A 13,064-nucleotide genomic window follows, 5' to 3' on the forward strand; every position below is an offset into this window, starting at 1 on the left:
GGAGAAGACAAGAGGAGAGAAGAGGAGACAGGAGAAGGCTGGAGAAGACGGGAGAAGATGGGAGGAGACAGAAGGAGAAAGGAGGAGACAGGAGAAGGCTGGACAAGGCTGGAGAAGACGGGAGGAGACAGAAGGAGAGAGGAGGAGACAGGAGAAGGCTGGAGAAGACGGGAGGAGACAGAAGGAGAAAGGAGGAGACAGGAGAAGGCTGGACAAGGCTGGAGAAGACGGGAGGAGACAGAAGGCGAGAGGAGGAGACAGGAGAAGGCTGGAGAAGGCTGGAGAAGGCTGGAGAAGGTCGGAGAAGGTCGCGCAGGAGGATCTAAACCTCACTGAGTGTCTGTTTGTGCTTGTAAATAAAAGGGCAGATTGAGGACCGGAAGTGAGGAAGCCGCTCAGGATGGCGCACTGCAGCAGGTAAGAGCACACGCTTTCCACTAACTCTCTTTATTACAGAAAGCTCACTTTCAGTTTAGTTTCAGCACCACAGAAACACGACCAGGCCAGAGCCCATGCAGAGTTATTCACACACACACACACACACACACACACACACTGCTGTTTATCCTGACTTCTACACAACTTCATTCATGTTTCATTTAAAGAGACAACACTAAATGAGATAATAATAATATAATATTTACTGTTTATAAATCATCGCTCTGCACTACAGCATGATACATGCTTAATCTTTTATTATAGTTTATAACTATATATCATATATATCACTTATATATCACAGCAGAAATGAAATGTCCTTCACATGTGTCTGTAGTAAGGGTCAGCTGTCTCTACATCCCCTACTGAAGCTGTAGTATAGAAATATAGACAGTATAATAACGTGACACACAGGAAGTGATCTGAAGCCTGGAGGCGGTCTGTAGAGCCCAGGATTGGGCAGGTTAGTCCTCGTGCTTGTCCAGCTGTTAGGAGGAGAGACTTAATTTATTCATGTAGTGTAGTTTCTCAAAGGATCTGTACATTGTGGTGTGTGTTTGGGGTGAAATGGCTGAACGTCAGCTGCCACACACACACACACACACACACACACACACACACACACAGAGACATGATGTAACAGGTGGCAGGGCCACCATGAGGCTCCGGTTGTATTTTTAGCCCCAGACCTTCAGCATGTGACGGGGCTGAGAATGAGGAACAGGACTACACACACACGAAACATAAAAATATCAGTTTAAATATAATGACGATGATGTTTATTATCGTTTGTAGTAACGACTGCTATGATCTCCCTTAAGGACTTAAATCAAAGTCAGCTTTATTGTCATTTCTAGCACATCACATAGCAATGGATAAAAACGAAACGCAGTTCCTTCAGCAGCAGCTAGTCGACACTGACGAGGACTAAAAGTCAACAATAAATACAGACGATAAATGCAGACAATAATAGCATACTGTACACAGAATCACACAAAATGAAACAAGCCACAAACAGTTTTAAAAAGGTGTGATGTGTGTCAGTACTAAGTGAATAAATACAGACAGTAATGTTAATAAAATTGCAGTTGTTGAGTGAAGTAGAGTCTTTTTATTGGTCAGTCTTTGGCATTATCTCATTAACAAATGCACTGAAGAGTTGAATAATCCACCCTGTTTATATGTACCATGGTCTTTTCAAGTTGGTGAGACAGTGTGTGTGATTGTCCTTCATTTGCTCTGTGAATGAGTGATGTACAATGATCAATACTGGACAGCTTATGTTCTGCTGTAAACCAATAAAAGCTTTAATCATAAAAAACACACTTTATCCAGTCACCAGAGGTGGACAGAGGAATGTTAGGTAAAAAAAATACTCAAGATAAAGTACAAATATTTATCCTGAGAACTACATGAGTAAGAATGTATAGAGTGTTAGCTATCCAGCATTATATCTACTCTCGCTGCAATATGTGATTTATTCTAAAAGTTAGTTGACTTAAAGTAACAGAGTAAAGGTAGCTGTTAAGACCCACTTCTGCTGATCACACAGTAGGGATGGCTGGATGAAGCCTCATGAAGCTTTATGAAGCTTTAACGCTTTTCCGTGATGGTGTGGAGACAGGCTCTAAAACCTCAGCGTATCCAGAACGGCGCCATCTTGTGGTTCGCAAAAATTATAGCAACGATAAACTCGACTATAAACTTTCTTTGTGTGAGGCAAGTGTGTCATTGATGCTGGTTGTTTTTTGTATTGTTTCTTGGACTTTAATCCTCTCTCTCTCTCCCTCTCTCTGCCTCTCCCCCTTTCCCTCTCCCTCTCTCTCTCTCCCCCTCTCCCCCTCTCCCTCTCCCTCTCTCTCCCTCTCTCTCTCTCTCTCCGTCTCTCTCCCCCTCTCCCTCTCCCTCTCTCTCTGTCTCTCTCTCTCTGCAGTTCTTCAGAGAGTACACACAGTAAACCTCTTACTTTCAGCACTCAGAAGGAAATGTTTGAGAAAATGGAGGAATCGTTTAAATTCTGTGCCAGATGTGAGAAACAACCCTCACAGGCAGCCAACACACTGAAACGCTGTGCAAGGTCAAACAAACCTCTTAATATCTTTTTCTTTGCTTTATTAATATTGTTTTTTGCTCATTTATTACACAAGCTACAAGCAACATGAGAGACTTGTCACCTGCTAGTGTGTATTTTCTTATTGGGGTTTTATAGCAATTTCATATTTTAAATGCATTTTAATATACATGGAGTTTTATAATCTCATTAATCCACACAGTTAATTTTACTTGTTTACGGTCCTCATTACTTTGTATATTTAACGCTAAAGCAGTGAGTCGACTCTGCTTTATTTATTGTCGTTTCAGGTGAGCGAGCCGCAGAACCTGATGAATAACTATTTCCAGGACTGGTTGGTGTTTTTGGATTTTGTCTCTCTTACTGTAGCTTCTCTTTTTGCAGGTGTCTGAATGTGTATTACTGCAGTAAAGAGTGTCAGAAAGAGGACTGGTCTGTGCATAAGAAGTATTGTGCAAAGTTGCGTATGGCCGCAGTAGACAGACTGGTAGAGTGGCTCATTTATCAAGGTGAGGATGAAGAGCAGTTACCCAAAGAGGAACTAATTTGGGGGAGGGGGTTTATTTTTGGGGATTGGGGGTAAAAACACAGTACATGTTGGATAATCACATGTCTAAGGTACAAACTGTAGTGCACTTATATACAGGGTGTTACGGTAATCACCAGCTGCTATCCATCTGTTTTAGTTAACATGTAGAGACTACAAAACATGCAGGAGTAGAAAAGCACTTGGTGGTTGTTGAACTACAGTTTTTACTATGTATTTATTCATCTGTGGAATGAACCAATCACATTCAATCTCATGTTCAGTTACCATATACCTGTCAATGACATTATTCTGATTAGCCCCAAATAAAGGGGCTTTTTCTGTAGGATTTTCTTCACATCTTCTTGATTTCATTCGACTGCTAAAGCCATGTTCTGCAAAGAGCTTACAAAGCCTGTGCAGTATCTCACTTGTTGAAAGATATCGATCAGGAGAGATATAAAAGAATTTCCAAAGCATTAGATGTACCATGGAACACCGTGAAGTCCATCATCATCAAGTGGAGAAAATGGAGCACCACAGGGACATCACCAAGAACAGAACGTCCCTCCAAAACTTATAAAAGAACAAGACAAAAACTTACCAGGGAGGCTGCCAAGAGACGTACAGCAACATTAAAGGAGCTGCAGGAACATCTGACGAGTACTGATTACTCTCTGCATGTGACAACAATCTCTATTAGTATTTATCTCTCATATTCTTCATGTGTGGGGCTATGGATTAGAGCGGCTAGACGGAAGCCTTTTGTCACAAAAAACATCCAAGCTCAACTACATCACCCCAAACGATGTGGCAAAATGTTTTATGATCTGATGAGACCAAGGTAGAACTTTTTGGGCATAATTCTAAAAGATATGTTTGGCACAAAATCAAGAAAACTTATCACCCAAAGAACACCATAGCCACAGTGAAGCATGGTGGCGGCAGCATCATGCTATGGAGCTGCTTCTCTTCAGCTGGGACTGGAGCTGTAGTTAAGAGACAGAATCATGGATAGCTCCAAAAAGCAATCTATTTTGAAACAAAACCTGCAGGCCTCTGTTAGACAGCTGAAGAAGAATTTCATCTTCCAGCGTGATAACGAAATCAAAGCACAAATCCAAGTCAATAAAGGAACAGCTTCAGAAGAAGATGATCACTGTTTTGGAATGGTCCAGTCAGAGCCTAGATCTAAATCCTATTAAAAACCTGTGGAATTATTGAAGAGTGCTGTGCATAGGAGATCTCCTCACAGTCTGATAGATCTGGAGCATTTTTGTAAGGAAGAGTGGAATAAAATTACCAAATGAAGATGTGATTAGTTGGTAGACTCTTACCCAAAAACACTGAGTGCTGCATTACAAGCAAAAGATGCTTTAACATCTTTAACAGTATTAAGGGGTGTGCATACTTATGCAACCAATTTATTGTACATGTTTTCTTATTCTTTTTTTCCTAAATCATTTATTTCTTTTTTAATTGAATTTTGTTGGACACTATATCACATGAAAGGTGGAAAAAGTTGTTTTCACATTACAAAAACCTCCCAAATTTCAATAAGGGTGTGTAGATGCTAAGGGTAACGATAAGGGTGTTTACATGCTAGGTGTAACGTCAGGAAACAGGAAGTCATTTCTCCAGGGGTAAGCGAGGCCAAAATAATAAGTAAAAACCCAGCACTAACTCTACAAATAAACCTGCCTTCTCTAACAAACCAAATAAAACTAGAGAAAAGATTCTCTAACTCCCTATCTAGGGGGAAAAGTGGAGAAAAAGGAAATGGCAGTGGTGACATCAGACAGTAGCTAATGAAATATCCTGGTACTTAGATGTCATCAATCATCACAATTGTTTGAGTGGAAAGTTTGAAATGTGGAGTGTAATTGTGGCTTCACTGTAGATTTTGTTCACATCCTGTGGTTTATGTCACCCAATAGGAGACCTGCCTTTCCCTACAGAGGCGTGGTCTAAACCTGCTAAAGAGGTTCGGTGCTGGGAGGATTGGCTCTCCATTCAGGGTGACCTCACGGCCCGGATGGAGCCCATCCTGTCTGGAAAGAACATGACAGACCTCTGGAACAATGCCTGCCGGCCACGCCCTGAGGAGGCGGAGCTTCGTGAATCTGTGTGGCGCGTGTGTAGCGAGTTCCTCTCACGTCCACTGACTATCGGAATGGCAATGAAGATGTTCAGTCTGGACCCGTATTCTCGACCTCTCACCATCCACATCATTGGGGCAGGGAACACTGAGACCCTGGGTGCGAGGACGACGGATCTGGATGAGCTGAGTCGTATGTTCCCTGGACATCAGGGCCTGGAGGTGGTCATGGTGGGGCCGGAGGTAGTGAAAGGGCGGATTATGAGGCCTCCATTAAGGGCGTTTGGTCCACGAGGACGCGTCTACATCAGCGCCTACAAGGGTCTGTACCATGAGTTCTGGGAGGAGCTTGTGGAGAAAGGAGAAGCAGCCAGACCAGACCTTGTGGTGGGGTTTCATCCAGGTACACACAAAAACACAATTACTGTGTAATTATTGGACCAGAATTTCTGATAATTGTGGTCTGAACCAGAATGCAAACTAAGAATAAGTAATGTGACCAAAACTAGGAACATGGTTTGAGGAACAAGGAAACAGGAAACATGGAAACACAGCTCAGAACCGTAGCGGAAATGCATACCATACCATGTGTATATATAGAGGAATATATATAAATATAAGCTCAATAGTAACATTGTATAATAAATTATTTGGTATACCATACTAAATTTTTGGCATGAGTGTTAGGAACAACAAAAATAAAAACATTTCTTTTACACTATACCTCCAGTTCTCTTTGCAGAACAGACAATCCTTGGTGCACATATCTCCCAAATCAAGCCTTTCTCCACATTTTCTCCTATTTAAATTTTTTTTGTTTCTGTGCAATAGTAACAAAGTCACATGATAGACAGCTCTTGCATTTATTTTTTGTGAAAAAGTGAGATTTGGTGATCATGTGTGCTTTGGCATGGATCAAATGACGATCGCAAAATATAGTGAAATATATTTAAGGGCAGCAAAACTTGTAGTTTTCAAAACTATATAATGTAAAAAATGTCAGAATTTGACATTTACACTGAACTACATCTGAACATAACAACCTTGAATATAACTTTTATAATAAAGGGAACACTGATATGCAAAGTCGGGCTTCAAAAAGATAATTAAAAATAACAGACATTATCTAGCTGTTCCTCAACACTGATACAGATGGTGCTGCCAACAAACCAACAATAAAATGACACAATCCACATACACTGTTTTTGCCTTGCTTTAATTTTTAAATTTGACATTTGAGCAGCATCTACGTATATATAGGTGTCATCACTGTACAGAGCAAGTGCAATAGCTACACTCTTATCTCACGCACCACTGGGTGTGTTCTGACGCATAATAACCGACCGTGGCGTTAATAAAAAAAGAAAGTATTTTCACTTACTGACAAAGATGTTTTGCACTGCGTCAAATGTGTATTTGAGTCCATTTGGATATTCCAAAGTCCAAAAAGCACCATGAAGGCAATGGGGAAGATTTTCCATTACCACTGTTAATGACAGTGGCCATGTTCACAAGTGTCTGTGGTGTTGCCTGAGCCAGGATGTGCTCCATCTCTTCACCAATGATCATTTTTCGTCTCTAGTGAAAGACGTCTCTGGATCTTTCAGAAAAATGTAAGAAAGAGTATAAAAAATGAGAATGAAACATGAAACATGTTCGAGTAACCATGTAAAAACCATTTCATAATTTCTTGTCACATTATTCTTGAGGTCACTAACTATACACAATTGATATCAGATATCTACCTTTGATAATTTATTTCACTTACAGGGATAGATAATTAGTGGTGGTGTTCTACATCTTCTCTTAGAAATCCAAAATATACGTAGACCTCCCACAGAGAAAGAAAATCTTTTGACGACTACATGTTCTTTTTATCAGCCTCATTCATCTTTTTCTCTCATTTCTGCTGCATTAAACATCCCTGATGCACCAGTAACACTTGAAAAGTTTTTGACTTTTTGGATAGTGACCTAGAAATTATGTTTCTCTTGATTTTTTTAAAATTTGGAGACACTTCTGTAAGTAGCTGGTGATGATCAGTTATTTTAGTCTCCACATAAAGATTGTCCTCTGAAGATTTGGCTGAAGTAACAAGCTCAAAAAAATAGCTTTCAGATCCATTAACAGCTTCCACACTTTCTCTTTTTTTCTGATATTAGTTTAATCTGAGTCCAGTTTTCTTTTCTCTGCCCACCAATTGTTTATTTTATTTTAGACAAAAGTGTTTTGGGATTTTTTTTGTGGACAGTTCACCTTATCTGAGAAGCTGGACAGGGAAGACTGAATTATTCTGTTTAGGTAATCAAGAGTAAAGAACTTTCTAGCTCTTAGCTTCTGGATGTGCAAAGACTTTTCAAAGGGCACAAAACAACTTGTGTAATTTATCTGAGGAAATCTCGTCACTGCAAGAAGTTTTTTTTCCCGCACTTAAAGAGAAAAGTCTTTTCCTAACTTCAGTGGTTTGATTCAGATTTGATCTAAACTGACTACTTTAAAGTCATCCATGTACACGCAAGTGCAATAGCTACGTTCTTATCACACAGCAGTGGGTTTGTTCTGGTCATCAAAACAAGAAGCCATACGTGACTTTACTAGAAAAGAAAGTCTTTTCTGATACGTGCTCGCAGAAGTATAAATTAGTCCTAAGTGACTGTGTGAGTGAGAGAGATTGAGCGTGTTGAGGCAAGAGGAGTCAGAGTTATGGTCTACAGACTGTGGCTGAGACAGGAACTGGGTCAGAACCTGAGCCCTCAGCAGGATCAGTGTCAGAGAGTCGTGCCAGGGCTAGGACAAGAGACTCTTGGGAATATAATCAAGTAGCATTTACAAGGTTCTTGAGCTCCACACTGGGATGATCCTTGGTGGGCACAGGTTCCCCAGCCTGGGCAGGGCCAGGTACTGCTGTGGCCTCACAGTGAAGACTACAAACTTTGTAGCAATTGGGACTCAAGGTACTGTACTGTGGTGTGAAAGCACAGGAGCCATAGCAGGACTACAGCTTTAGGAAAGTGGTGGCCCAGGGTTTAAGGCTTTATGTTCATGTTTGGAAGTTTGTGGGGTGAAATCTCAGCACCGCCAAGTTGTCATGGTTGTGTCTTTGAGCCTCGACTGCTCAGACACAACATTTCAAAAGTTGTGAGGCTCCCATAATGTCCCAGTCCCAGTTGTGAGGCTCCCATAATGTCCCGTCCCAGTTGTGAGGCTCCCATAATGTCCTGTCTCAGTTGTGAGGCTCCCATAATGTCCTGTCTCAGTTGTGAGGCTCCCATTAGATTAGATTAGATTAGATTAGATTCAACTTTATTGTCATTACACATGTATAAATACAGAGTAACGAAATGCAGTTTAGCATCTAATCAGTAGTGCAAAAAGCAGCAAGTGCAGTATGTACAGTATAAACAGTGTGTATAAACAGTAGTAAATATAAATATAAACAGTATGTATAAACAGTAGTAAATAAACAGAATGTACAATATAAACGGTATGTATAAACAGTAGTAAATAATGGAATGTACAATATAAACAGTATGTATAAACAGTAGTAAACAAACGGAATGTACAGTATAAACAGTATGTATAATCAGTAGTAAATAAACAGAATGTACAGTTAAGAGCAGTTATGTACAGACAAGGGCAGTGAGAGATAAGTGGAATTAAATTAAGATAGTGCAAGAATATACAGATGTAATATGTACGATATACAGGTGTGCTATACTAATGCTAATATGCAGATGTAGTATGAACTAATCTACAGATGTGCTATACTAATATACAGATGGGCAATTGAAAGACCTGGTAAGAGCAATATGTACAAGTACAGAGATGAGGTATGAACAATATATACAGATATGTATATACAGTTAGATAAAGTTATATACAGTTCAGTGGGGGACAGAGTTCAGTAGGGAGACAGCTGTAGGGAAAAAGCTGTTCCTAAACCTGCTGGTTTTGGTCTTGATAATGTCCCGTCCCAGTTGTGAGGCTCCCATAATGTCCCAGTCCCAGTTGTGAGGCTCCCATAATGTCCCAGTCCCAGTTGTGAGGGTCTCATAATGTCCCAGTCCCAGTTGTGAGGGTCTCATAATGTCCTGTCCCAGTTGTAAGGCTCCCATAATGTCCCAGTCCCAGTTGTGAGGCTCCCATAACGTCCCAGTCCCAGTTGTAAGGCTCCCATAATGTCCCAGTCCCAGTTGTGAGGCTTCTTCCAATCTGGGGAACTATGGATCAGGAAATTATAAGCCAAACAGGAAGGTTTGTCACAAAAGAGAACAGCAGATGACCCAAAACTAACCCCTGTGGCACTCATAACAACCACTTAAAGCCTAGACAAGACCTTCTGAAGTTCTGCAAAATGTTTGGTCTACGTTTGTGCCGTTTAGTGTTTTGCATTGTCCTGTGTCTGATGTATTCAGTATGTTCTGGGTGTAGGGTTTGATTCCAGGCAGGGAATGGCAGATGGATGGTTACCAACACTGCTGCTGCTCAGAGACTACAACATCCCTACCTTGTTCACTATGACCAAGTAAGGAGATAATTAATTACAAAAATTCACTATACGTATTGTAAACGTGTCATGAAGTAATGATTTAGACATTCCTTAATTCTCTCTCAGTGATGGAGAGCTGAAGTACTCCATGCAGATCTTGATGGAGTTGGAGATGGACATTAAAGGCACTGGGCCGAACCCTTTCAGTTCCCAGAAGCCTGAGCAGGTGCAGTCGTGTCCCAACAAAGAGCCGAGCTACTGCAATGCCTTCTACCTGAACTTCCAGGGCCTGCTGGAGGACAAGCTGGAGGAGGAGGACTAGAACTTTCACAAACACCTTTAACCTCTTATCTCATAACTGGAGCACAGATGAATGTTTGACATCCAAACAAAAAAATCTCCACATAAATCTCTGAGGAACCTTCCATCTTCACAAACAAACTCTGACCAACCTTCCACCTCCACATAAAAAAATTTTATCCTGTTTTATCCTCCTGTTATTTAAACAATCTGTGATATGAATTTTTTTTATTTAATTGGAGGTTTAGGGTTCCCATCTGGACTGGTTTTTTTTTTTGCATAAGTATTTCACCCCCTTGATCATTTCCACACTTTGTAGTGTTACAACCTTGAACTGAAATGGACATAATTGGCATTTTATGTCATAGATCTACACAAAATAGCCCATAATAATCAATATAGTTTAGAAAACAGTATCATGAAGACCGAAGAGCTATCGAAACAGGTTCTGGAAAAAGTATCACTCAGGGAGTGTTATTAAAAATATCCACACTTACGGCAGCATTAAATCCATTATTTCTAAAATGGTTATAGGTCTTCATCCTTTATATATTATCTGTAAAGCTGCTTTGTGATAATGCCCATTGTTAAAAGTGCCTTACGAATAAAACTGAACTGAATTCATCTGCGTCACACTTCATTTCCTCCAACATTAAACCTTTGTTTTCTCCCTTCTGCCTTTTTCAGCTACAGTATATTTGATTAGGTGTAAAAAGATTTTGTACATATTGTTTTGTACTGTGTTGTTGACGCAGACTCGGGGACGCATATCAACACACTCATGTCGGACATTGTTTGTGATCAATAGTTATAAAATTACACAGGATTTAGGTCACATCTGCCTTTGGGGGAATCATGAGGGTTTTTTTTTCTTGAGTCGAGACATATTTCATGTGATTACGCAGCAGTGTGACCTAGGGTCTTAGAAAGCAAACAAACAAACAAACAGGGTGTAAATTATGTTCAGATGAAGTAGATTTCTTTGGAAAATCCGTACACAACACTCTTCTTCTGTATTTGTTTATCACCTCTATAATCAGTATCAATAATGACTGGACTTTTAAGAAACCATTAAAACCATTAAGATGGTCCTGATGGGGAAGTGTTAGCCCAGTTTACATTAACAGGAAGTGAAATTTTGTCACTTTTTTCCCAATAAACTGCAGATGTTAAGATTTGGGAGGATAAAGTAGGAATTTTACGAGATATAAACAGAATTAGGAACACAAAAACAAGATGTCGTGACAGGAAAAAGCCAGTTTGGTTTATAATTAACTTAAAGCTAATGAGAGTCAGGCGCTGTGCATGCAGCTGAGGCGTTACCATAGCGACTGTCCACCTCCCCCCTTCCCCCCTCCCCCCTTCCTCAATCTGACAAATCCCGCCTCCGTTACTATGATTGGCTGGATACCGTTTGGCGTGTATTGCGTTTTGCGCTATGATTGGCTAGGCTTCATAGAGGAAAAATTAACGCGGCTCTAAATGTTATACGAGCTATAAGACATATAATATAGTGCGCGTGTGTGTATATATATGTGTATAAATATATAGATGACTAAAAAAAAAAGACAAGGTGACGTTTTAGCTTCTTGCGTCTCAGAACGCTTCCGGTTGAAGGCGAGACACGGATGTGCGCATGCGCCATAGGCGGTGGCTGGTTCCAGTGCGCATGCGCAGCACTGGCGCCGTAAAGAAAATGAATGCAGCAGAAAGCGGATGAAGGTGAGACTCACTCGCAGCACACATTTCTGTTTACACCACAATATCTGTTATTGTTTACTGTTTGTTTACTCGTGCACGAGCTCGGGCTTTTCCCCGACATCAGAATGCATCAAAATGGCGAACGGTTTTAGCTCCAGTTAAATATCTGTTTACATTTAGGCAAAAATAAGTGTATTTCAAATAACTGGGTATAAAATGTAATGTTTAGTGATAATTCATATTTATTTATTAATTACTGTCCTGATGTTAAGGAGAATTCTTATCAATTATTAGCAAATTTCATTATTAGCATTATGACAGTCCTTTCAAACATGCACTAAATTTACTGCTCTGACTGTAAATATTTTATATTTAACACATAACAATAACAGCAATAATAACAATAATAATAATAATAACAATAATAAACGCTGTAATAATTTCTAGTGTTGTTAAATGTGCATTAGTGTGTGCATTAAAGCTCGTGTGGTAGATGATTAGCAGCATTTCACCTGTCATGTGAACAGCACTGATGTGCAGAGTTCACTAGCCTCACCTGCTGTCTTAGCCCCGCCCACTCTGCACAGGTGTGCACAGGTGTGTGTGTAGTGTTCACTAGCCTCACCTGCTGTCTTAGCCCCGCCCACTCTGCACAGGTGTGCACAGGTGTGTGTGTGTGTGTGTGTGTGTGTAGTGTTTACTAGCCTCACCTGCTGTCTTAGCCCCGCCCACTCTGCACAGGTGTGCACAGGTGTGTGTGTGTAGTGTTCACTAGGCTCACCTGCTCTCTTAGTCCCACCCACTCTGCACAGGTGTGTGTGTAGTGTTCACTAGGCTCACCTGCTGTCTTAGCCCCACCCACTCTGCACAGGTGTGTGTGTGTAGTGTTCACTAGGCTCACCTGCTGTCTTAGCCCCACCCACTCTGCACAGGTGTGTGTGTAGTGTTCACTAGGCTCACCTGCTCTCTTAGCCCCACCCACTCTGCACAGGTGTGTGTGTAGTGTTCACTAGGCTCACCTGCTCTCTTAGTCCCACCCACTCTGCACAGGTGTGTGTGTGTAGTGTTCACTAGGCTCACCTGCTGTCTTAGCCCCACCCACTCTGCACAGGTGTGTGTGTAGTGTTCACTAGGCTCACCTGCTGTCTTAGCCCCACCCACTCTGCACAGGTGTGTGTGTAGTGTTCACTAGGCTCACCTGCTCTCTTAGTCCCACCCACTCTGCACAGGTGTGTGTGTAGTGTTCACTAGGCTCACCTGCTCTCTTAGTCCCACCCACTCTGCACAGGTGTGTGTAAATTAATTTCTGTAACATGTTTAACAGCTTTGTCTGTAAATCCAGGTACAAACCTCTTCTGAGCGTTCTGATTTCATATATCCTGAGCCTCGTATTGGCCAGCTGGTGTGTTTGTTTGTTTGTTTGTAAATGATCCACGGCTTT

At 41.0% G+C, this 13,064-nt stretch overlaps 2 protein-coding genes across 2 annotated transcripts in view; both read left to right on the plus strand.

Moving 5' to 3' along the window:
* The first annotated feature begins 238 nt into the window (after positions 1 to 238).
* LOC113525211 (putative protein MSS51 homolog, mitochondrial) lies at positions 239 to 10,546 on the plus strand. The gene is made up of 6 exons (XM_026911683.3): positions 239 to 417; positions 2,372 to 2,515; positions 2,894 to 3,018; positions 4,973 to 5,536; positions 9,565 to 9,658; positions 9,749 to 10,546. Exons 1-6 carry the CDS (start codon positions 401 to 403, stop codon positions 9,942 to 9,944), a joined length of 1,140 nt encoding a protein of 379 aa, XP_026767484.1. The 5' UTR covers positions 239 to 400; the 3' UTR covers positions 9,945 to 10,546.
* Positions 10,547 to 11,490: 944 nt separating this feature from the next.
* tbc1d24 (TBC1 domain family, member 24) overlaps positions 11,491 to 13,064 on the plus strand; it is a 12,751-nt gene continuing 11,177 nt past the window's right edge. Inside the window, exon 1 of the mRNA XM_053235709.1 lies at positions 11,491 to 11,644. Within this exon, the coding sequence (XP_053091684.1) occupies positions 11,639 to 11,644 (6 nt within the window). The 5' untranslated portion in view covers positions 11,491 to 11,638. The remainder of the gene's footprint in view (positions 11,645 to 13,064) is intronic.

Source organism: Pangasianodon hypophthalmus, chromosome 1 (genome assembly GCF_027358585.1).
Source record: "Pangasianodon hypophthalmus isolate fPanHyp1 chromosome 1, fPanHyp1.pri, whole genome shotgun sequence".
Lineage (NCBI taxonomy): Eukaryota > Metazoa > Chordata > Actinopteri > Siluriformes > Pangasiidae > Pangasianodon > Pangasianodon hypophthalmus.